General features: G+C 37.7%; 1 protein-coding gene across 6 annotated transcripts in view; it reads right to left on the minus strand.

Moving 5' to 3' along the window:
- The window catches only part of arnt (aryl hydrocarbon receptor nuclear translocator), a 53888-nt gene that overhangs the window by 12818 nt on the left and 17362 nt on the right, over window positions 1-23708 (minus strand). For all 6 annotated transcript variants that reach the window (XM_061881636.1, XM_061881638.1, XM_061881637.1 and 3 more), the window contains 9 exons: window positions 23120-23333; window positions 17255-17468; window positions 17072-17174; window positions 16932-16997; window positions 16764-16849; window positions 16615-16691; window positions 10633-10767; window positions 10489-10563; window positions 3322-3473 (listed from right to left, as the gene is read on the minus strand). In XM_061881636.1, the coding sequence (XP_061737620.1) occupies window positions 3322-3473; window positions 10489-10563; window positions 10633-10767; window positions 16615-16691; window positions 16764-16849; window positions 16932-16997; window positions 17072-17174; window positions 17255-17468; window positions 23120-23333 (1122 nt within the window). The remainder of the gene's footprint in view (window positions 1-3321; window positions 3474-10488; window positions 10564-10632; window positions 10768-16614; window positions 16692-16763; window positions 16850-16931; window positions 16998-17071; window positions 17175-17254; window positions 17469-23119; window positions 23334-23708) is intronic.

A 23708-nucleotide genomic window follows, 5' to 3' on the forward strand; every position in this document is an offset into this window, starting at 1 on the left:
AATTCTTCATTTTAGCTTCTGTTTTTTTCGACGTGAAATATTTCTTCAAACTTATTATGATTAAAATTAAAAAAAAATATTCTGGCAAATCTAGAAAATCTGTAGGGTCAAATTTAAATCCTATTTCAAAGTCTTTTGAATTTCTTTTAAAATTTTTGTTCTGGAAAATCTAGAAGAAATAATGATTTGTCTTTGTTAGTAATATAGCTTGGTCCAATTTGTTATATATTCTAACAAAGTGCAGATTGGATTTTAACCTATTTAAAACATGTCATCAAAAATATATATTTATTGTGAGAAATCATTAAGATGATCAGTGTTTCTACAAAGATAAATATTACTAATTACTAATAATAACAGAGTTAAAGGTAAATTGAGCAAATTGGCTATTTCTGCCAATTTATTTAAGTGTGTATCAAACTGGTAGCCCTCCGCATTAATCAGTACCCAAGAAGTTGCTCTTGGTTTCAAAAAGGTTGGTGACGCCTGAACTACATTCCTCCATAAAATGGATGAACTGCTTTGCTAAATTTCTTTATTTTAATTTACTTGAAATAACATTGTTTTTGTTTAGTAAAAATCTACCCAAACATTTAATAAAGTCTAATACAAATAAGGCAACAATAGAAGTATCCAACACTTCTTTTCTAAAGTAAATCTGTACAGCAGATATGATCATCTCCATAAACAATATAATTTGCCTCAGTGGCTGGACAGGACAGATTTTTTCAAATATATTAATTATTTTTTTAATCGCTTAAGAATCGTTACAAATAAAAACCGCAATTAATTTCTCCTTTTACAGTAATGCATTGTAAAAATTACCATATAATTTACGGTTGACAAAAAAAAAACTGGCAGCTAAGTTGGCAGAATGTTATTGTATAAAAAAAAAAGAAAAGAAATTGGTATAGTTTTTAATTTAACAATATGCAGTGTAAAAACAACTGTCGATTTTTTGGTTAAAAAACCCCCCAAAAAACACTAGTAGCCAAAATTTAAAGACACAAAATATATAAATATCTAATTATATTTATAATGCTTTTTAGTACTGGACAGGTTCGGTACAAAAGTGTACTGATTTCCAAGGTGCACGCATTAATAGTAAGAGACAAAAACGCCCATGTCATGTATGAACTTGATCAAAAAAAATAGTGCAACACAGCTTTTGGTAAAAAGCAGTCAGGGCTCGTGACAGTGCTAAGGAGAAGCTAGAGCTTGAAAACACTCCAATTTCATTAAACACTTGGCCTTCCTGGTGAAATATGTGACGGACTAATTCAAGTGGATTAGACGATGTGCCATTGTTTAGTTTCCAGACGTGGGGGCTCTAAAAGAGGAGATAACTTAAGAATCGTTACAAATAAAAATTGAGATTCACTTTTCCTTTTACAGTAATGCATTGTAAAAATTACCATATAATTTACGGTTAACAAAAAAAAAAATGGCAACTAAGTTGGCAGAATGTTATTGTATAAAAAAAAAGAAAGAAATTGGTATCGTTTTTAATTTAACAATATGCAGTGTAAAAACAACTGTCGATTTTTTGGTAAAAAAAAAACCCAAAAAACACTAGTAGCCAAAATTTAAAGACACAAAAAATATAAAAATCTAATTATATTTATAATTCTTTTTAGTACTGAACAGGTTCGGTACAAAAGTGTACTGATTTCCAAGGTGCACGCATTAATAGTAAGAGACAAAAACGCCCATGTCATGTATGAACTTGATCAAAAAAAATAGTGCAACACAGCTTTTGGTAAAAGGCAGTCAGGGCTAGTGACAGTGCTAAGGAGAAGCTAGAGCTTGAAAACACTCCAATTTCATTAAACACTTGGCCTTCCTGGTGAAATATGTGACGGACTAATTCAAGTGGATTAGACGATGTGCCATTGTTTAGTTTCCAGACGTGGGGGCTCTAAAAAAAGAGGTAAAATATGCGACCATTAATGCCGCACTTCGGCCAATAAGGAACTTCACAAAAATGAAATAAATCACGCTGTTCAAATGGTTACTATTACACATGTTTATGTTGCATTTTCATAAAAACAAAACCTTGTAAACTTGGTGGCGTTCAAATGGTTGAAATTCTTGTCCCTCTGCATAGTCAAATAATTAAATTAATTATCATTAAAGACGTGAGCGGAGTTAATTCCATTTTCATTGGTAATCAGTTTAAAGATGGGCGTTAAATCGATATCAATAAATATCGCGATAGACACATAATTCATATCTATAAAAAAGTGTTCAATAAAATTTTCTTTTTTTTTTCCTTCAGTGTTGGAAGAAACAAGAAGATGCAAAGAAAGGTTGATTGCATGAACAAAGGCACTCGCTCTCTGGTAATCGAGCAACGCAGGAAGTGATCACCAATCAGTGGGCGTGGCACGCTAAGAGCCAATCAGGTAACAGTAGTTTAGTTTAGTTTAGTTTATTAAGGATTCCCATTAGTCTACACCGCAGTGGAGACTATTCTTCCTGGGGTCCAGGCAAAAAACATCACACAACCACAAAACAAAAGATTAAAATGCAGTACAACATGATCCAATAATAAATTGTCATTATACAAAAATAGCAACAACAAAGAACCCAAAAATACTAATAACTTTTGTTACATAATAATTTTCATACCAAAGATAAAAATAGCAGTATTAGTATTAGCTACCAAGTTGGGTAGCATCATCTTGTTGTCTCGCGGTTGATTCTTTGCATGAAGTAAGAGGAGAAAGTAGAAATTAATAAAATGTAAATAAAAGAGGAAAAGTCACCTCGACAATATTGCAGTTTTTTGGATTTTTTAAAACAGACCATGGTCAGATCAATGTGGTCTGTAAATGCTGCAAGGCGCTCGTCCCCACCAAAAACGGTGATAGCACAGCAACTTAGCTTTGGAGCACAGCTGTAACTTCTCAGCACTAAATCTGCAGACAGTAGTTCTTCTCAGGTTTTGTGTAGGTTTACATTTTCACACTTTGCACTATTTCACAATTTACTTTGTTAAGCATTTATTTCACATTCCTTATTTTTGCACCTTAATTTTAAGAGCTTATTTACAAAGTGTTTTCCATGCTTGTGTTGACGTTTCCTTTCCTTTCTGCCTTGACAGCTGAGGGGATTATAATCAGAGGAAGGTTACATTTGAAATACAAATTTAATATTTTTGTCCTGTTCCTAATTTTGCTAAGGTTATAAAATACAATAATAATTATTAATATCGACCAATATAAGACACTTACATCGGGATATCGCCCAGCCCTACATTTAGATTACTTTTAGCTATGGTAATAAAACAAGCTAAAATGTATAAAATATGTGACTTACTTGACGTTAACATTTGTGCAGATGATGTATTCAATCTCCTCTGAAAATGGGTTTTGGAAGGTGAAGGAGCTGGTTCTCATCCAAATCCACTCATTCGATTTGGAGCGGAATCTGAACATCACTGACAGCACTTGACCCTTCAACTTCATGACCTGAAATAATAATATGGGCGACAATGGCAGTTAGATGACATCATAAACTACGGAATCTGCCCCCCCAAAAAATTCAATACAGTATATACCAGAAATGTCAAAACTCCATCAAAACTGAAGAAATACATATTGTTTATAAACTAGTGTTGCTATTATTACAGTAAAACAAACAACATTGTAACAACAACAACAAGCATGGAGGTATACAGTTAATCGGTTTTGTCTATGTCTTCAGCCATCAAGTCCTGCTGCTGGTTCTAACTCAAAAAACACCTTTTTTTGATAACCTTTACCCTTTTGTAAGGGCCTAACAGCGTTACTCTTCACCATTTTAAATTGTGGTCACTGTGTTCTGCTTAATACTAAAACATGCTCGCTTAACCTTCCTCTTGTGTTAGCTTTCTGTTACCATCTCTTATGTTAACGGGTCGGTTTTGACCCATGTCTTAAATCAGCTGTAAAATACACTAAAAACAATTATCTATCATCCAATTTGTTTCTCATCTCTTGGTTACCTCGTTAGGTTTCCTTATCCATGAAAATATTGGTTTTAATATTTTTGGTGTGGGCCATTGGGCCTTTTTTTTGTCAGTACACCCCTCGATTTCAATTGAAAAAAATGGTAAAACAAACCTCAAGAGAATCGTATCAATAAAAAAAAGGTTGTTGTGTTACCTGACCATTACTGAGGGGTATTAGAACACATCTCTTAAATAAATTTGTTTTATTTATTTTTTCATTTTAATAATTTTAACATAGTAACAACTCTACACTGAATTGACCTCAAATGTCTGGACGTTTTAGTTTTTAAATGCATAAAAGAACCACATAAATTGTGTTTGTTTTTGTACTGGATAACAAGGTAAAATGAGAATCCACTAAAGCTCACATGATTGGGAGAGGAGCTGGCCGTCAGTGTGTTCAGTATTGGCTGTACTTATTGCTTTATAGTCTTATTTTTATAACTGGGTCGAAACCGACCCTAACAACACCCAGGTAATAATTTCAACCAGAGCATTTTATAATTTAGTGAACCAAAAAAAACAAGTTTTATTTTGTTGAAATAGAGGTTCCTGACAAAGTCAAAAAGCCTTGATGCATAAAAATAAATTTATGTGGTTCTTTAATGCATTTAAAAACTAAAACGGGTCGGTGCCGACCCTAACACAAGACGAAGGTTAAGAAGACATGGACATACATGCTTGACCACTTTTGTTGGTATCAAATTCAAGACCAAAAGTGGTCAATTCTATGCAAAGTGGTTCGGTTTGCATTGATATGTTTTGTTGTATTGTTAACTTCTTCACTATTGCTAATCAGCATTAAAAAGTGCCAAATGTACAGGTTTTACCATATTTACATAGCGACTTCCTGCTAAGCTTCAAAATAAAAAACAAGGCAGCAATAACATGGAGGATAAAAATTAGCAGTGGACAATTTTGTTTTGTGAGGAACCCCTGAAAGCAGCAACATGGGATCTTCTCAAAACAAAATGAGGCGACCTTGCCTGGTGCAATCATTCATGCAAGCTCCACTACATAGCTTTGGTCTTGGTTTTGCTCGCTTGAAGAAGATAAACACAATGATCTTACCCGGTTTCTTATCTATCCACACAAAAACATATTACCGTATTTTTCGGACTATAAGTCGCGTTTTTTTTGTAGTTTGAGACTTGGCCAAATTCTAAAAAAAAAATAGAAAAAAAATAAATAAATAAATAAAAAATAAAAATATATATATATATTTTTTTTTGGTCTGGTCGGGTCTCACCCCCCGCTGGACTGTGAAGAAGACTGCGACTTATAGTCCGAAAAATATGGTATTCCCTCTAGGTCAGTGGTCACCAACCTTTTTGTATCCGTGGACCGGTCAACGCTTAATAATTTGTCCCGCGGCCCGAATTTTTTATTCATTTTTATTAAAAAAAAAAAAAAAAAGTTTTTGTTTTTTTTTTGTTCATGAAAAAGGAACGTTTTTGTCATGAAAAAAGGAGGTATTTGTGGTTGGTGCACTAATTGTAAGTGTATATTGTGTTTTTTATGTTGATTTAAGTAAAAAAAAAAAAAAATGAATAAAGAATTCTCCTGCGGCCCGGTACCAATCGGGCCGCGGCCCGGTGGTTGGGGACCACTGCTCTAGGTTAATGATGTTAGGGTGTACCAGATGCGGAGAGTGAGCGTAGACAAGAATGTGTGTGTGCCCAACACATAAAGCAAGTTAAAGGCCTACTGAAATGAGATTTTCTTCTATAAACGGGGATAGCAGGTCCATTCTATGTGTCATACTTGATCATTTCGCGATATTGCCATATTTTTGCTGAAAGGATTTAGTAGAGAACATCGACAATAAAGTTTGCAACTTTTGGTGCTGATAAAAAAGCCTTGCCTGTACCGGAAGTAGCAGACGATGCGCGCGTGACGTCACGGGTTGTGGAGCTCCTCACATCTGAACATTGTTTACAATCATGGCCACCAGCAGCGAGAGCGATTCGGACCGAGAAACTGACGATTTCCCCATTAATTTGAACGAGGATGAAGAAAGTGAGAGTGAAGGACTAGAAAAAAAAAAAAAGACTATACAGTGGGAGCGATTCAGATGTTATTAGATAAATTTACGAGGATAATTCTGGAAAATCCCTTATTTGCTTATTGTGTTACTAGTGTTTTAGTGAGATTATATGGTCGTACATGTACAACCTGAAGGTCGTCCCCGCACCTTTCTTCAGCACCAGTCGACGGTTGGTGGCGATGCCCATCTCCGCCCTTCGCAAGGGACCCTCTTTGAAACACGATCTTTCGAAATGATCGCTGCATAATACACTAGTGTGTGTGGTCCTATCCAACCGTGTTCGCCTGACCGCTCTGTTCCATAGTAAAGCTTCACCGTCATCTTTCGGGAATGTAAACAATGAAACACCGGCTGTGTTTGTGTTGCTAAAGAGCACCGCTTCCCACCTACAGCTTTCTTCTTTGATGTCTCCATTATTCATTGAACAAATTGCAAAAGATTCAGCAACACAGATGTCCAGAATACTGTGGAATTATGCGATTAAATCGGAATTATAGATAGGAAAGATGCTGGAACAAAATGTCCTCTACAATGCGTGACGTCACGCACACACGTCATACCGCGACGTTTCAGCAGGAGACTTCGGCAAGAAATTTAAAATTGCAATTTAGTAAACTAAAAAGGCCGTATTGGCATGTGTTGCAATGTTAATATTTCATCATTGATATATAAACTATCAGACTGCGTGGTCGCTAGTAGTGGCTTTCAGTAGGCCTTTAACCTTCGGTTTTGATCTGCGCCAGGGAAAGGTAGCAAGATGGACAAAAACATGCGTGGAGAGCGATCATTATCAGTTAATGCTACGGACTAACGTTGTACGGGATACCGGTGCTAATAAAGTATCGTGGTACGAATCAATCGAAATTGGTACTATACCACCTTCGAAAAATATCAGTACTTTTCTTTCATCTGAATGCCGCTGGCAGCAGGAAATACAGAGCTACGGCCAGAGCTCGAATTTAATCGCGGATAGAGCCGCGACCGCCCTTGTAACTTGCCATAATGCCCTAAAAAAATGACCAGCATTTACGAACATGACGTGACCACCATTGACTTTTTACTTGTTAATGGACTAGGGATGTAACGGTAAATGATATAATGCTAAACTGCGGTAAAATTCCGGACGGTTAGTAACACCGTTAAATCTATTATTAATTATCGAAAAAACTTTATTTATTAATGCATTTTAAGCGACATTGCTCACATCCTGAAAACGCACCAGCAGCCGCGCCTTCGAAGATGGCGCATGCTCACCAGCGCTTTTTGCAATGGCGGAAAACAACACAAGGACGTCGCTCTTGAGATTTATGACCTGGTAGTAAACGGACAAAATCTGATGTCTGGACATATTTTGGATTAGTAAAGCATGCTGAAGGTAAAATAATTGAGGAAGGTTGTCCCATCACCAGAAAATGCAGGAAAAAGTCTCTGCGAAGGGAGGTAACACTTCAAACATGTTGAGCCAACTCCAGAACCAGCAATCACAACTCCACGTCGAGTGCAAGGTACGTCAACTTGTAGCTGAATGCATGATGGAAAGCGTTTAAAAAAAGAACTTGCCATCGTTGGTCTGTCAAACATTGCAAAATATGTCCTGGACCAAAAATCACTCAATGTTCTCTCCTGCTCACTAGTGTTACCATATATGAGTTACTGTGTAGAAATATTGGGAAACAACTACAAATGTGCGTTTCATTTATTAACTGTGTTACTAAAAAGATAAATTAGAATAATACATAAGGTTGGATGTAGAGAACATACCAACCCTTTATTTATAGTCAAAAATATGGAATTTCAATGATTTGGTAAGATTGCAAACAGCTAAAACTATACATGCTATCCAAGATTGTGAAACAATACATCTCAACTGAAGATGAGAAATAAAACCTAAGAGGAAAAACTAACTTAAAACATTTGTATGCTCATACAACACTAAAAACCTTTAGCATATCAGTATGTGGCGATAAACTATGGAATGGATAAAGCAAAGATAAACTAACAATATACTGATATGATCCAGTTTAAGAGGTTGTTCAAATTAATATTGTTTACAAATTATAAAGAAGAATTATGAGAAATACCTTCAACCTTCTTGAAAATGGGATATTCTTCATCTCAGTATGTTTATCATGACTGACTTAATTATCTATTACAAAAACTTCTGTAATAATCATTCACTGATGTAATCGTGTTACAATAAAAAGACAGCAAATGAACGTACCGGTATGTATTTGTAAACGCTCTGAAGTGGGAAAGGGGTAAGATTAAATAAAATTTGGTTCTTTCTACTCCTTTTTGGACATGATGTAAAGAGAAATGATAGGAAATTGTGTGATGTATAATACTGTAAGTGTGTTCATGTTCGAAATAAACTAAAAAAAGAAAGAAAAAAAAGAAACTTTCTTATAGTTACACTTAAGTCTTACATAAAGTTACTTATTATTGGGCGCTATCAATGAGCGCGAGAGGTGTGCACACACAACATTTACTGCAGCAGAGCAAAATGGAATGCTGTTTGTGTGTTTTGTGCTGTTAACTATTGCTGCTACTTTACGTTACTTTTAAAACTTGGTGTTAAAAAACAAATCCCAGCAGAAACACTGCAACGTGTTTTGTTTTTACAAGTGTAACATTAGGGTTTGTGTGTCACAGTGTGTGTGTGTGTGAGTCAGTCAGATGATTATAATTATATTTAGCGTCTAATAATAATAATAATATATTTGCTTTTCCCTTGTTTACAGAATGGGCATGCAGCGGGCAAGTTGGATGCCACAGTTTCATCATCTACCAACATCACATATAATACCTGATGCCTTCCAGAAGCAGCTGCTTATGCTCCTTTGTCAAAAATGGCAAAAGACCTCACTGCAGTGCTGTTATATTTCATTGCCAAACTTTCAAATCGTTCGAGAGGTGTTCTCTGATATGTGTAAGACAAGATCTCTCATATACGAACACTGTTGTTGTATGCTAGGACAAATAGAGCAGTTAAATCTTACGGCCATCTTTCAAATTTATTTACTTTAGTTTATTTTTTGCCATAATGCTTATGTTGCTTTCATATGCACATGTAATTTCTACTTGAGGTACATGTAACAGTTATCTACAATAATGTTTCTTCTACAAAGTTAATCATTTTGAATGTTTTATTTGTGTTTTAAATAAAACGTAGTTAAAAAGTTTCAGTATAAGTACTTTTTTAACTCATTTAAAAATACGGCCATAATAATAACCATGATAATTTTGGTCACAATTCCTGTGATAACAAATGTTCTTACCATGACATCCCTAGAAGACAGTGGTTCTCAAATGGGGGTACGCGTACCCCTGGGGGTACTTGAAGGTATGCCAAGGGGTACGTGAGATTTTTTTTTAAATATTCTAAAAATAGCAACAATTCAAAAATCCTTTATAAATATATGTATTGAATAATATTTCAACAAAATATGAATGTAAGTTCATAAACTGTGAAAAGAAATGCAACAATGCAATATTCAGTGTTCACAGCTAGATTTTTTGTGGGCATGTTCCATAAATATTAATGTTAAAGATTTATTTTTTTGTGAAGAAATGTTTAGAATTAAGTTCATGAATCCAGATGGATCTCTATTACAATCCCCAAAGAGGACACTTTAAGTTGAATATTACTTCTATGTGTAGAAATCTTTATTTATAAGAGAATCATTTGTTTATTTTTCAACAAGTTTTTAGTTATTTTTATATCTTTTTTCCCAAATAGTTCAAGAAAAACCACTACAAATGAGAAATATTTTGCACTGTTATACAATTTAATAAATCAGAAACTGATGACATAGTGCTGTATTTTACTTCTTTATCTCTTTTTTTCAACCAAAAATGCTTTGCTCTGATTAGGGGGTACTTGAATTAAAAAAATGTTCACAGGGGGTACATCACTGAAAAAAGGTTGAGAACCACTGCTATAATGGACAATTGTAACGTGATTCTTTCGTCGAATAAATTGATAAAAACACTCCGACGTAACTTTTTTTCTTAGATTTTCAACTGTTTAAGACATCCCATAAATAACAGTAATGGGTATAAACAACATGGGCACAGCCATTTTGGAAGCGTGTGTCAAAGGTTAACCGATAACGAGAACAGCCGAGATTTTCTGAGGGATAAACTAGTTGCATCAAGTGTCTGCATGGACGTCTCTCCAGCACTGGTATTGTTATTGTTGGTACTGGCTCCTGTTTTGTAGAATAAATGGTTAATTTTCAATTCTAGTCACTTCTGTTTATTTAGACATCCTTAAAATAAAATAAACTGTGAGGACTCTTCACAGTAAAAAGGTGGGTCCCAATAATTGCTGGGTCAAGTTCCACATCTGTGTGACCTTTAACAAGTCACACTCAACAGTGCAGAGGGCAACAGGAAGAGATCAATGCAAGAAATAAACATCACTGCTTTACAATCGACTTTTTACCTGTTGGAAACTATCTTGAAGTAAGCCTTGGTCTTCAGGATGGGCGAGTTCAAGAATATTCTTTCCCAGCAGTTCCTAAAAGACACAATATTGGTTAGCTTCTCATACACAAACACAAACTACTCGAAGAAGCGCTGGGCGCACCTGAGGCTGGTAGCTGACGGCTGCCACACAGCGGTGGTCTACAAAGGTAAAGATGCCCCGGCAATTGTGGCGCGAGATGAACTCTACTGGAACGCTGATGCTGTTGACATCTGTGTCACCTGGACAGCAGGTCACCTGAAGTGGGAGGATATAAGTCACACACACATACATATACATACATACATATTAGGGCTACGAATCTTTGGGTGTTCCACAATTCGATTCAATATCGATTCTTGGGGTCGCGATTCAATAATATATCGATTTTTTTGATTCAAGGCTATTCTCGATTCAAAAACGATATTTTTTTCGATTCAAAACGATTCTGTATTCATTCAATACATAGGATTTCAGCAGGATCTACCCCAGTCTGCTGACATGCTAGCAGAGTAGTAGATTTTTTTTTAAAAGCTTTTATAATTATAAAGGACAATGTTTTATCAACTGATTGCAATAATGTAAATTTGTTTTAAGTATTAAACGAACCAAAAATATGACTTATTTTATCTTTTTGAAAACATTGGACACAGTGTGTTGTCAAGTTTATGAGATGCGATGCAAGTTTAAGCCACTGTGACACTATTGTTCTTTTTTATTATTTTTATAAATGTCTAATGATAATGTCAATGAGGGATTTTTAATCACTGCTATGCTGAAATTATAACTAATATTTATACTGTTGTTGATAATATTCATTTTTGTTTCACTACTTTTGGTTTGTTCTGTGTGGTGTTTGTGTCTCCTCTCAACTGCTCTGTTTATTGCAGTTCTGAGTGTTGCTGGGTCAGGTTTGGTTTTGGAATTGGATTGCATTGTTATGGTATTGCTGTGTAGTGGTTTGTTGGATTGATTTAAAAAAAATAATAATAATAAAAAAATTTAAAAAATAAATCTATTTTTTTTAAAATGAGAATCGATTCTGAATCGCACAACGTATTCGAATAGATTTTTTCTCACACCCCTAATATATGTATATATATATATATATATATATATATATATATACACACACAAACACAGACGGACAGACAGACAGATAGATGGAAAAACAATACACAAGCAGCTATCTAAGCAATATTTGATATACAGTGGAATCCACTTAAGTCAGACCAACTTATGTCCTGGTCCACTGTGTTCTTATCACCCCAAAAAATGCCCTAAAACCACATCGATATACACCATAGGTGTCAAACTCCGGCCAGCAGGCCAAATTTGGCCCGCCGTGTAATTTCATTTGGCCCTTGAGGCAATATCAAATTAACATTAGAACTGGCCCGCCGGTGTTATACAGCGGTGCCGCTCTAAGATCGCATTCACCGATTTCCCGGGAGACTCTCGAATTTCAATGCCCCTCCCGATAATCTCCCGGTGCAACCATTCTCCCGAATTCCAGCCGGACAACAATATTGGGGGTGTGCCTTAAAGGCACTGCCTTTAGCGTCCTCTACAACCTGTCGTCACGTCTGTTTTCCCTCCTCACAAACAGCATGCCGACCTAGTTACGTAATATATATGTGGCTTCTACACACATGTAAGTAAATGCAAGGCATACTTGATCAACAGCATACAGGTCACACTGAGGGTGGCCATATAAACAACTTTAACACTGTTACAAATATGCGCCACACTGTGAACCCACACCAAACAAAAATAACAAACACATTTTGGGAGAACATCCGCACCGTAACACAACATAAACACAACAGAGCAAATACCCAAAACCCCTTGCAGCCCTAACTCTTCCGGACCGCTACAATATACACCCCCCACACCCCCGCTACCAACAAATCCCGCCCGCCCACCTGAGCCCCGACATGAACTGAGCAGTAAAAAGGCCTGAATGGTTGATTTATTCATTGTTATTTTATTTTCAAATGTATTAGCCTGTGGAAAAAGTTAATGTTGATATTTACCTCAGAAGGCTGCAAATACAAAAGAGGCATTCATTTTTCATTTAAATTTGATTTGATATGCCATTGATATTTTTTAATTATTATTGTTATTATTTGAAACTCAATTTTGCATGTCACTATAAAGTTATATAAGCCTTGCTCGTTCAAAATTCAATGAAAAACTTGTTTGGGTCCCTATTAAAAAGTTTATTTGTTCAACCTCGGCCCGCGGCTTTGTTCAGTTTTAAATTTTGGCCCACTCTGTATTTGAGTTTGACACCCCTGCTATACACGGTCGTCCACTTGCCGACACAAAATATGCGACCCCAAGGCACAATTTATATGAAAAATGGGTTGTATGTTGAAGTTAAACATATCATTTCATGGTTATCATGACCAAAATACTTACCTTTATCATTATGATCGCAGTATTTATTGAATGTGCTCAAAACGTACTCATACACACTGAAATCATTTGACCAAGTTATTTTTTTTAAATAACGCAAAGTCCCCATTTTGCATGTTTTGTGCTTCTTATCCTTCACTGATAGTATTTTTTAGCCTTAGTATTTTACCTGTTTTAATGTCTGAGCTTTAATTGTTTTAAATATTGCTTTGTACTGAAGCACTTTAATATTCATTTAAATAAAAAGTGTGTAACGAATAAAATCTATTTTTTTTATTTATAGCAGGCGTTGTGGCGTCCTACTCTGTTCAGCAGTCCTAAGACAACCTCCGTCCAGTATTCCTCTGAGTAAAGAACGATCACTCTGTCATAAGAGAGCACCACTAGTAGGTTCAATGTGCACACTTGAATAACTTAGTTGCAATGTTTAAGTTTATATTGAAGTATGTTGTTTCTTAATGGGGAAAGACGTTACTGCCTCTTGTTTTCATGTTAGCATTTAGCTTTGGCAGGCCGAACGTGGCCCAGCGAACATCACCCAAATAGGCTCGATGAAACCATTCAAACTAGGGTTGGTTATGTATGCAGTCAACTCGCCACCCCGCAATGGGCAAGGGCCAAGCATTTGTGTCACAATAAATCAACAGTAGGGTGAGTAGAAAAAGATGGCACTAGCGACCCAGAATTGTATTTTTTTTGAATCGCGAAAAATTGACTTTTAACGGCAACTGGGAAGGAAACTCATTTGGGCCGCTTGTACCCGTGATCTTATCCTTTTGGTCATGACCCAAAGCTCATGACCATAGGTGAGGATGGGAACATAGATCGACCGGTAAATTGAGAGCTTTGCCTTCCGGCTCAGCTCCTTCTTCACCACAACAGATCGGTACAACGTCCACATTACTGAAGACGCCGCACCGATCCGCCTGTCGATCTCACGATCCACTCTTCCCTCACTCGTGAACAAGACTCCTAGGTACTTGAACTCCTCCACTTGGGGCAGGGTCTCCTCCCCAACCCGTGTGGCGGGTCTCTCCCTTAGAGATAGGGTGAGAAGCTCTGCCATCCGGGAGGAACTCAAAGTAAAGCCGCTGCTCCTTCACATCGAGAGGAGGCAGATGAGGTGGTTCGGGCATCTGGTCAGGATGCCACCCGAACGCCTCCCTAGGGAGGTGTTTAGGGCACGTCCAACCGGTAGGAGGCCACGGGGAAGACCCAGGACACGTTGGGAAGATTATGTCTCCCGGCTGGCCTGGGAACGCCTCGGGATCCCCCGGGAAGAGCTAGATGAAGTGGCTGGGGAGAGTGAAGTCTGGGTTTCCCTGCTTAGGCTGTTGCCCCCGCGACCCGACCTCGGATAAGCGGAAGATGATGGATGGATGGAAACTGGAAAACAAGTATGAATGTATTGAAATTGCTGACTTTGTGATGTTTTTTGTATTCGTGGTCCTGTTTTTTTCGGCAGTTTAACTCGGGCAATCAAATCTCCTTTAATACACGCAGCCCTGAGTTTGACAAGCAGAAGGCGATTGAGCATTGTGGCATCCTACACTGTCCAGCGGTCCTTGAACACACCGTAAAGACACCTCTGTCTCTTATTCCTCTGTGTATAGAAGAATCACTCTGTACTCACAGAGCTTGTATGTTCAATGTGCACACTTGAAGATCTTAGTTGCCCAGACAGCAATAGGTTTATATAAGCTTAGTTTAGGGCTTGTCCTTTACCGTGAATGTCTCGTTTTCCTGTTAGTATTTAAGCTCATGGCGCAAGTCAGTTTTTGAGTTTATCAAAGTGCAGTTATCAATCACAGTTTTTCAATCATTTTAAGTTATACGGTAGTACTAACCATCTGGAGTTTTACCGCAGTTATCATTAATACAGTTTATTGTTACATCCATAGTTGTAGTATTGTTAACTTCATAATTACCACTATGAAGCGAGAACAGCAACATAATTACTGTCGACCAACACAATCTCAAACTAGAATTACTTTCTGTTCAGTGCAAAATCAATACCGGTACTCGACGAACCAAATTTTGGTACTTTTGTTTTTGTTAATAAAGGTTTGATAATAAAATGTTATTTTTTAATGTAACATTTTAACATGAGATGATTGTTCTGTCCAGTTGCTAAATCTTGTTTTCTTTGCCCTTTGAGTCTCATTTTCAGTGTAGTTGCATCTTAAAGACAATAGATGGCAGTAGCGTATAGGCCAGTGTTTTTCAACCTTTTTTGAGCCGAGGCACATTTTTGGCGTTGAAAAAAATGCGGAGGCACACCACCAGGAGAAATTATTTAAAATTGAAATTCACTTAACAGTAAAATGTGGTTGTCGCAATTGTTGGATATGACCTTAAAGCATAAGCAAGCATGCATGACTATAGCTCTTGTCTCAAAGTAGGTGTACTGTCACCACCTGTCACATCACATCATGACTTATTTTCACTTTTTTGCTGTTTTCCTGTGTGTAGTGTTTTACTTCTTGTCTTGCACTCTTATTTTGGTGACATTTTCTCTTTTTTTGTTGGTATTTCACTGTAGCAGTTTCATGTCTTCCTTTAAGCGATATTTCTCACATCTACTTTGTTTTAGCAATCAAGAATATTTCAGTAGTTTTCATCCTTCTTTGTGGGGACATTGTTGATTGTCATGTCATGTTCGGTTGTACATTGTGGATGCCGTCTCTGCTCCACAGTAAGTCTTTGCTGTCGTCCAGCATTCTGTATTTGTTTACTTTTGTAGCCCGTTCAGTTTTAGTTTGGTTCTGCATAGCCTTCCCTAAGCTTCAATGCCTTTTCTTAGAGGCACCCACCTTTTGTTTATTTTTGGTTTAAGCATTAGAAACCTTTTTACCTGCATGTTGCCTCCCGCTGTTTCCGACATCTACAAAACAATTAGCTAGCGGCTGCCACCTACTGATATGAAAGAGCTCTAGACAGCACCCACACTCAAAAACAACACATCACTTGCAGACTATAATTACTGGTTTGCAAAAAAATATTTTTAACCCAAATAGGTGAAATTACACAATCTCCCACGGCACACTAGCACAGTGGTTGAAAAATACTGGTATAGGCTATTTATATTGTGTTATCTAACTAGAAAGTAGCTTTTTTCAAGAAGCTGAATGTGTTATGTTGTTTCCTACAAAGTGTTTGTACTGCAAGTATTGTGCTTATTACTCAGCAGCTGTTTGATTGTACATTCGTCTGAGTTGTAAATTTCATTAGCAAATTTGGAGGTGTTGAAATTGCCATGTAAAATCGCTAATGCTAATAGTAGCCTGTCTATGCCACATCCAACGTAATTTTGCATCAAGCAAGCGCATTTTGGAGGAGTACAGCCTTATTTTATGTTTGAGCGTTTTGTACCAAACTAAATTTGCTTTGTTGGTGTTGAAAATTGCAACATTACTTAAGAGGGAGTTTGATTACCTGTGTCGTCAAGTCTGAGTAGCGTCCGAATAACCGCAGGTTGCTCATGCTTCTGTGGTTAATGTTTTTGCAAATTTACGGTAGAGCATCCTAAAAGTGTGTCAGTGTTTTCCAAGCCCTGGATAGCAGACAACTTGCAAAACCTTATGAAACTGTGCAAACAGTCACGAGTTTGGCCATAAAATAGATGGTGGTAGATATGGCTGCACTTAAATGGGTTTATGACATTATTAGTTACAGTATTTCTACCTGTAATCTGCCGATGGCAACAAGGCAGTAGCGACTCCCCTGATTGTTGTCTGGCTCGTTGTCTGATAAGGAGACTCCTAAAAACAGGAAATGTGTCAAAGCACATTGTGTAAAAATACCAAAAGCACGTGATGAAAAAAAGGTTTTACCTGCAGGCGGCCAGGACTTAATGTAGCCTGTACAGTGGACCACAACATACTGAGGTTCTCCTTCTTTTGCTGCACCCAAACCATTTCTACATTGAAGCAAAATGATCAAATAGTGGCAAATTCTAAACACTAGGTCACATTGTTCCTGACAGTCTTGGCTCTCGTTACCTGTTTCTATTCCTAAGGAAGTTTAGCCTGTTCATGGACATGGGTTCCACAGGACATGTGCCACACCTGCAAATAGAATGGGACCATGAACAAATGCTGCATTCAGGCACACTTCTCCAATGTGTCAAAGCGTGTCACACCTCATTCTACATATGAAAGAGCGACGGGCTCCCATAGTCATCCTGGCTGACGACTGCTGGCTTTCCTTCTTCACTGTTCCTGTCTTCAAGTCCAACATCCTCCCTTTTTTCAAAATAGATCATCATTGTTTTTTTGGAATGATTCCTTCAAACAGTTAAGTTTTATTACTGTGCGTGTGTTACCTGTGTTGTTGTTCTCTGCAGTGGACAGCTGCTCCCTCAGCTTCTCCTTGTCGTCCGGGTGGAGCTGGTCATAGAGCGATGAGCCTAGCCAGTCCGACTGTGACTGGTTCAGAACGGGCGTCAGAGAGTCCGAGACGTATACGATGCGGCCGGTCTCGCACGACACCACGAACAGAAAGCCGTCTGCTGCCTCCAGTATGAGGTGCTTTAGCTCCTGCATAGAGAAAGCATCAAATCAGTCTGGTGATAGATTTGACCAAGTCACAAGTTTTTATCTAGCAACTTATACTGAGCGAGTAAACCCTTTAAAGTCACGATGTTCCGATTGGGGATTTATACTGCAGATTCCGATCATACAAGGGTTGTACAGATCGCATGTAATAACTGTGAATTTAAAGGCCTACTGAAATGAGATTTTCTTATTTAAACGGGGATAGCAAGTCCATTCTATGTGTCATACTTGATCATTTTGCGATATTGCCATATTTTTGCTAAAAGGATTTAGTAGAGAACATCGACGATAAAGTTCGCAACTTTCGGTCGCTAATAAAAAGCTTTCCCTTTATCGGAAGTAGCAGACGATGACGTCACCGGTGTGAGGACTCCTCACATCCTCACATTGTTTATAAAGTGAGCCTCCAGCAGCAAGAGCTATTCGGACCGAGAAAGCGACAATTTCCCCATTAATTTGAGCGAGGATGAAAAATTCGTGGATGAGGAAATTTAGAGTGAAGAACTAGAAATGAAAATAAAAAGTAAAAAGAAAAAAAAAGGCGAGGGCAAGTGAGAGCGATTCAGATGTTTTTAGACACATTTACTAGGATAATTCTGGGAAATCCCTTATCTGCCTATTCTGTTGCTAGTGTTTTAGTGAGTTAAAGAGTACCTTAAAGTCGGAGGGGTGTGGCCACAGGTGTTTTGACGCCAGAGTCTCTGAGAGAAGTCACGGCAACAGGAGGACGAAAGGTCCGCTGATCTCCGGTAAGAGGCGACTTATTTCCACAATTTTCTCACCGAAAACTGCCGGTTGACATGTATTCGTGATCCATGTTCGCTTGACCGCTCTGATCCATAGTAAAGCTTCACCTCCGGGAATTTTAAACAAGGAAACACCGTGTGTTTGTGTGGCTAAAGGCTAAAAGCTTCCCAACTACATCTTTCTACTTTGACTTCTCCATTATTAATTGAACAAATTGCAAAAGATTCAGCAACACAGATGTCTAAAATACTGAGTAATTCCGCGATGAAAAGAGACGACTTTTAGCCTAAGTGGTGCTGGGCTAATATGTCGCCTCCAACCAATAACGTCACAAACACGCGTCATCATTCCACGACGTTTTCAACAGGAAACTCTGCGGAAAATTTAAAATTGTAATTTAGTAAACTAAACCGGCCGTATTGGCATTGATATATAAACTATTAGACTGTGTGGTCGCTAGTAGTGGCTTTCAGTAGGCCTTTAAAAAATATATATATTTATTGGAAGAAAGTTCAATTGACAGTTTAATAATTACAGCACAGTTCCTAATTGTTTTGTATTACAAACGATTGTTTGAGCAAAACAAAGTCAATAGTACGCAATAAACAAACAAAATCAAAAACGACAAAAGACCTATTTTGTCCAAGAAATTATTCTTTAAATTCTTAAGCATGAAGAAAAACAACCAAAACATTTTTTTGGGAGAAAATTTAAATATTGATCTAATCACTCTTGATTCGCTCTTACACTGATAATAACCTTGGTATTGACACCAGCAATTTTTGGATGATCCCCACTCCATTAATCTACTTGTTAAGTTCCTGTCAATAGTTTCTGCTATAACGTGCTTCTACTAACACTTCTTAAACATTACTAAGGACTTATTTTTTCTGTTGTTTCTAGCTAGAATAGCTATTAGCATGCCTTTTCCTGCTTGCTCTTGGTGTGTAAAATGTTTAGCCTCGTCCTAATACTTGATAAAATATTAAGAAATGCCGTTTATTTGCTGTAATGTATAAACTTAGGGGTGCGGCTCCACACTGTGTATGGAGATACACAGTTAGGAACTGAAAATAAATACAATATAACCCAGAGGGGATCAATGTTTGTGATCAGCATTGAAAGACATTATTCAGCATTGTTAATCATGTACTTCTCTAAAATAAATCGTCTGATATTGAACGTTGGCCAATCAATCGGCACGTCCCTTGCTTAAAGCTCACTCTTAACGGACTAACTAAGCTCACAATGTATGCACGTGTCGTATAGGCCTTGACCAATAATCAATAAGTCAATAATTCTATCATTGAACAAAAATAAACCTGATATTTTGATAAATTGCCATGTTTGTTTGTGTTTGTTTTCTTCGTCTCTTGCTTCCAAACAGGGTGCCAAAGGTTTCACTCTGTGCATCGCTCATTTGATAGCAGAAAAAAACATGCAGTTTGAACCCTCAGTCATCCACAATCATTGTCCCAGGGGTCAATATTCATTTAAGTGTTATTTATGTTAACATCAGCGCCCCCCGCGACCCCGAAAGGGAATAAGCGGTAGAAAATGGATGGATGGATGGATAGATTAAGAATCCATTTGTTATTGCTTGTTTACTTTTTTAGAATAATTAAGAGTTATTTACCTTCCAGTTACAAGAGTAAAAATACTAATGAGGAATACAAGTTGTGTTTAAAAGGGTTATTATTATCATTATTATTAATAATAAATTGGTCTAAACATAATGTTGACAATAATGTAGTGACACTTGTGATTTAGGGCTATATTAATAAACATTGATTGATTGAATTTAATTGGCAGTATTTTGTGGGAGAAAATAATAATCCAGCAAAATGTGTGCTCTGCCCGGGCATAGTTAGTGTCACCGCTGTTGCACTTTAGTCCAGCAGGAGTCTGTATTGTGTTCCAAACTGTTGCTGATTGTCAATACTGTACTGTACATACTGTAAGCTAGCGTGTTCATAGCTTTTGCAGGTCACTAACAATATAGATCCCATCATTGTACACTGGCTCATGCATCAGCAACATAGACATGTCAGATAACAAAGGAGATGCTAATTTCTCCAATTATTACTGCTAATTACCAGCTTCCAAAACAGACATATAAAGAAAGATGTGAGGTATTCTACAAATTATGTAAAGTGGACATAAAAAGAAAGGCTGAATAATCGACAAAGTGAAAGCCTGTGGTACACAAGCACGACATGCATGGGCAACATAGACGTGTCATTCAATAATGGGATTGTTTTTTCCATTGCTTATCAATCATAACTGACACCTTGAAAAATAGAAATACACACACGCAAGTCAAGTAAACGTAAATGTGCATGCAATGTAGACCTGTCACATAATACATTTTATGGCTGCAAAGATTCATTGATTATTTCAATTACACAAAATATTTGATGTATGTAAAGACATGCACCTGGGGATAGTTTAATTGGCAACAGTAAATTGGCCTTAGTGTGTGAATTTTGTCTGTCTATCTGTGTTGGCCCTGCGATGAGGTGGCGACGTGTCCAGGGTGTACTTCACCTTCTGCCCGAGTGCAGCTGAGATAGGCTGCAGCACCCCACGCGACCCCAAATGGGACAAGCGGTAGAAAATGGATAGATAGATGGATGGATGTGTTGCTTTGATTAATTGTTTAATGAGTGCAACATGCATGGGACTTTAAATATTCCGTCGTAGTTTCTGCACGGCCATTGCAAAAGTGCTCACGAGAGTGGTGGTGTGTGGGTGCTGTAAACAAATTTTATTGTCCACAATGTCAACTAATCGTAGTGGTAGTGAAAAATAAATTTAATTATTATCTTAGCCAAAGTTTGCAGGCTAAACTTTGTCTAATTAAAGTACTTTTTCCTTTGTCAAGAGCTTCAGGTGTGAACAGCATAAATTGTCTAACAAACGTCAATCGCAAGCGGGCGCACCAATACGCCATTGTTATAAAAAATTAAACATACAATCTATTGGATAGCTAAAATGTTATGAATTATTCAGTAATACAATTCTTTACATTAAGGGCTTGCTAATCAACGTATGCAATCTATAAAAAAGGAAGTACTATTAGTGGGCGTGTTGCGTGCGATTAACTGTGTGTGCAATGGTAAAGTGATGCAGATCGCCTTATTTAAGGATTTTGCGTGTACTATACGGAGCATCATCTCAGATACACTTGATCATTAACTGCACATTCATCTTATCGTGCTCCTACCTGCAGCCTTTTGCTATGTTTTCAAACATGCAGGAGACATGTACCACTTTTTATGGGCATTTTAGAAGCATTTTGACTAGCAGTCCTGCAGCGCGTTTACTTGTGCAAAACTGGAGAGCCAGTTAACATCTAAATGTCCTTCAATAAGCGCACAATTTCTTCCATTTTTGTCAAGAAATTGACTAAAATGCAAGGCTATTGGCTCCTAGGAGCTAGCAGTTACAAAACAGTTAAGCACACAAACTAGACCAACGTGTTCTTAATTGAACAAAATGCAGCTAAAACAGCACAATTGTCAATATTTATAAGTATTGAATGAATATACTTGCATACTACTTACACATACAAACTCTTCAGGGCCGAAGCGTATTTGAAAGTATCTAGTAACTTCATGAAATATTGTGGCTGCTAAGTTTTGCCAAAAATTAACACTCCACTCTAAAAGCATAAATATGTCACAACAGAGTATTTTTAACATATACTTTTACCATGCACTACAAAATAATAAAAGTATGTATGATGAGTACTGCTGTAATTGCATTGGGTTAAAGGCCTACTGAAAGCCACTACTAGCGACCACACAGTCTGATAGTTTATATATCAATGATGAAATATTAACATTGCAACACATGCCAATACGGCCGCTTTAGTTTACTAAATTACAATTTTTAATTTCCCGCTGAAAACGTCGTGGAATGATGACGCGTGTTTGTGACGTTATTGGTTGGAGGCGACATATTAGCCCAGCACCACTTGCGGCTATAAGTCGTCTCTTTTCATCGCATAATTACTCAGTATTTTGGACATCTGAGTTGCTGAATCTTTTGCAATTTGTTCAATTAATAATGGAGACGTCAAAGTAAAAAGATGGAGGTGGGAAGCTTTTAGCCTTTAGCCACACAAACACACGGTGTTTGTTTTTTAAAATTCCCGGAGGTGAAGCTTTACTATGGATCAGAGCGGTCAAGCGAACATGGATCCCGACCACTTGTCGGTGAGAAAATTGTGGTAAAAAGTCGCCTCTATCCTGCTGCAGCTTTGTGACTTCTCTCAGAGACTGGCGTCAACGCACCCGTGGACACACCCCTCCGACTACCAGGTACTATTTAACTCACTAAAGCAACACAATAGAAGGATAAGGGATTTCCCGGAATTATTCTAGTAAATGTGTGTAAAAACATATGAATCGCTCCCAATGCAATTGCCGTTTTTTTTTAAACTTTATTTTTTTTTCCTAGTCCTTCACTCTAAATTTCCTCATCCACGAATCTTTCATCCTCGCTCAAATTAATGGGGAAATTGTCGCTTTCTCGGTCCGAATAGCTCTCACATTATAAACAATGTGAGGAGCCCTAACACCGGTGACATCATCGTCTGCTACTTCCGGTAAAGGCGAGGCTTTTTTATTAGCGACCAAAAGTTGCGAACTTTATCGTCGATGTTCTTTACTAAATCCTTTCAGCAAAAATATGGCAATATCACGAAATGATCAAGTATGACACATAGAATGGACCTGCTATCCCCGTTTAAATAAGAAAATCTCATTTCAGTAGGCCTTTGATGTCGGTATCTGTTGCAACTGAACATGTTGTACCAGGCCACTCCGAAAAGTGAGTGATGGCATGTGTAAACCGATTGTGTGGGTTGTAATCCTCCATACCTGGTCAGTGAGGAAGGAAGGTTTGTAGGAGCCGTCCGGGTTGGTGTTGCCGCTCCCCCGCAGAGACTTCATGTGCGACACGGCCATTCGCAGGATGGTGAGCTTGTCGGGCTTCCGTGCGAGCGCGCTGCACGTGGGCACCATGTCCGACAGCTCTGTGATGTAGGCGGTCATCTTGTTTCGCCGCCGCCTCTCGATCTCGCTGTGGTTCTCCCTGGGGCGAGAAGACGAGGGAGGAACGCAGACGAGGAGGACAGGAAAAAGAGGGAGAGCGAGATGGGGCGGGTGGACAACGTGGAGTAGAGTTTAGAGTCAATGTTGTGATGTAGAAGCATGTCATTTAGGAAGAAGAGATGATGATGACTTAAGGATATTTAAATCATAGCTTTGACTGTAGAGGCTGAATAAAACAATGACTTGTTCCAAATAAAACTCATGGAGAAAATAGACGTGATAAAGCAAGAGAGGCTGGTTTATGACAGCCAAAAGAGAGCGAGAGCAGAGAGAAAACTTTCAGACAACCTGAGAAAGAATAAAAAGCAAAGGATTAGCAGACTCACATAAATCTGAATTATAAATGAACCGTTGC

Source organism: Nerophis ophidion, linkage group LG21, assembly GCF_033978795.1.
Source record: "Nerophis ophidion isolate RoL-2023_Sa linkage group LG21, RoL_Noph_v1.0, whole genome shotgun sequence".
Lineage (NCBI taxonomy): Eukaryota > Metazoa > Chordata > Actinopteri > Syngnathiformes > Syngnathidae > Nerophis > Nerophis ophidion.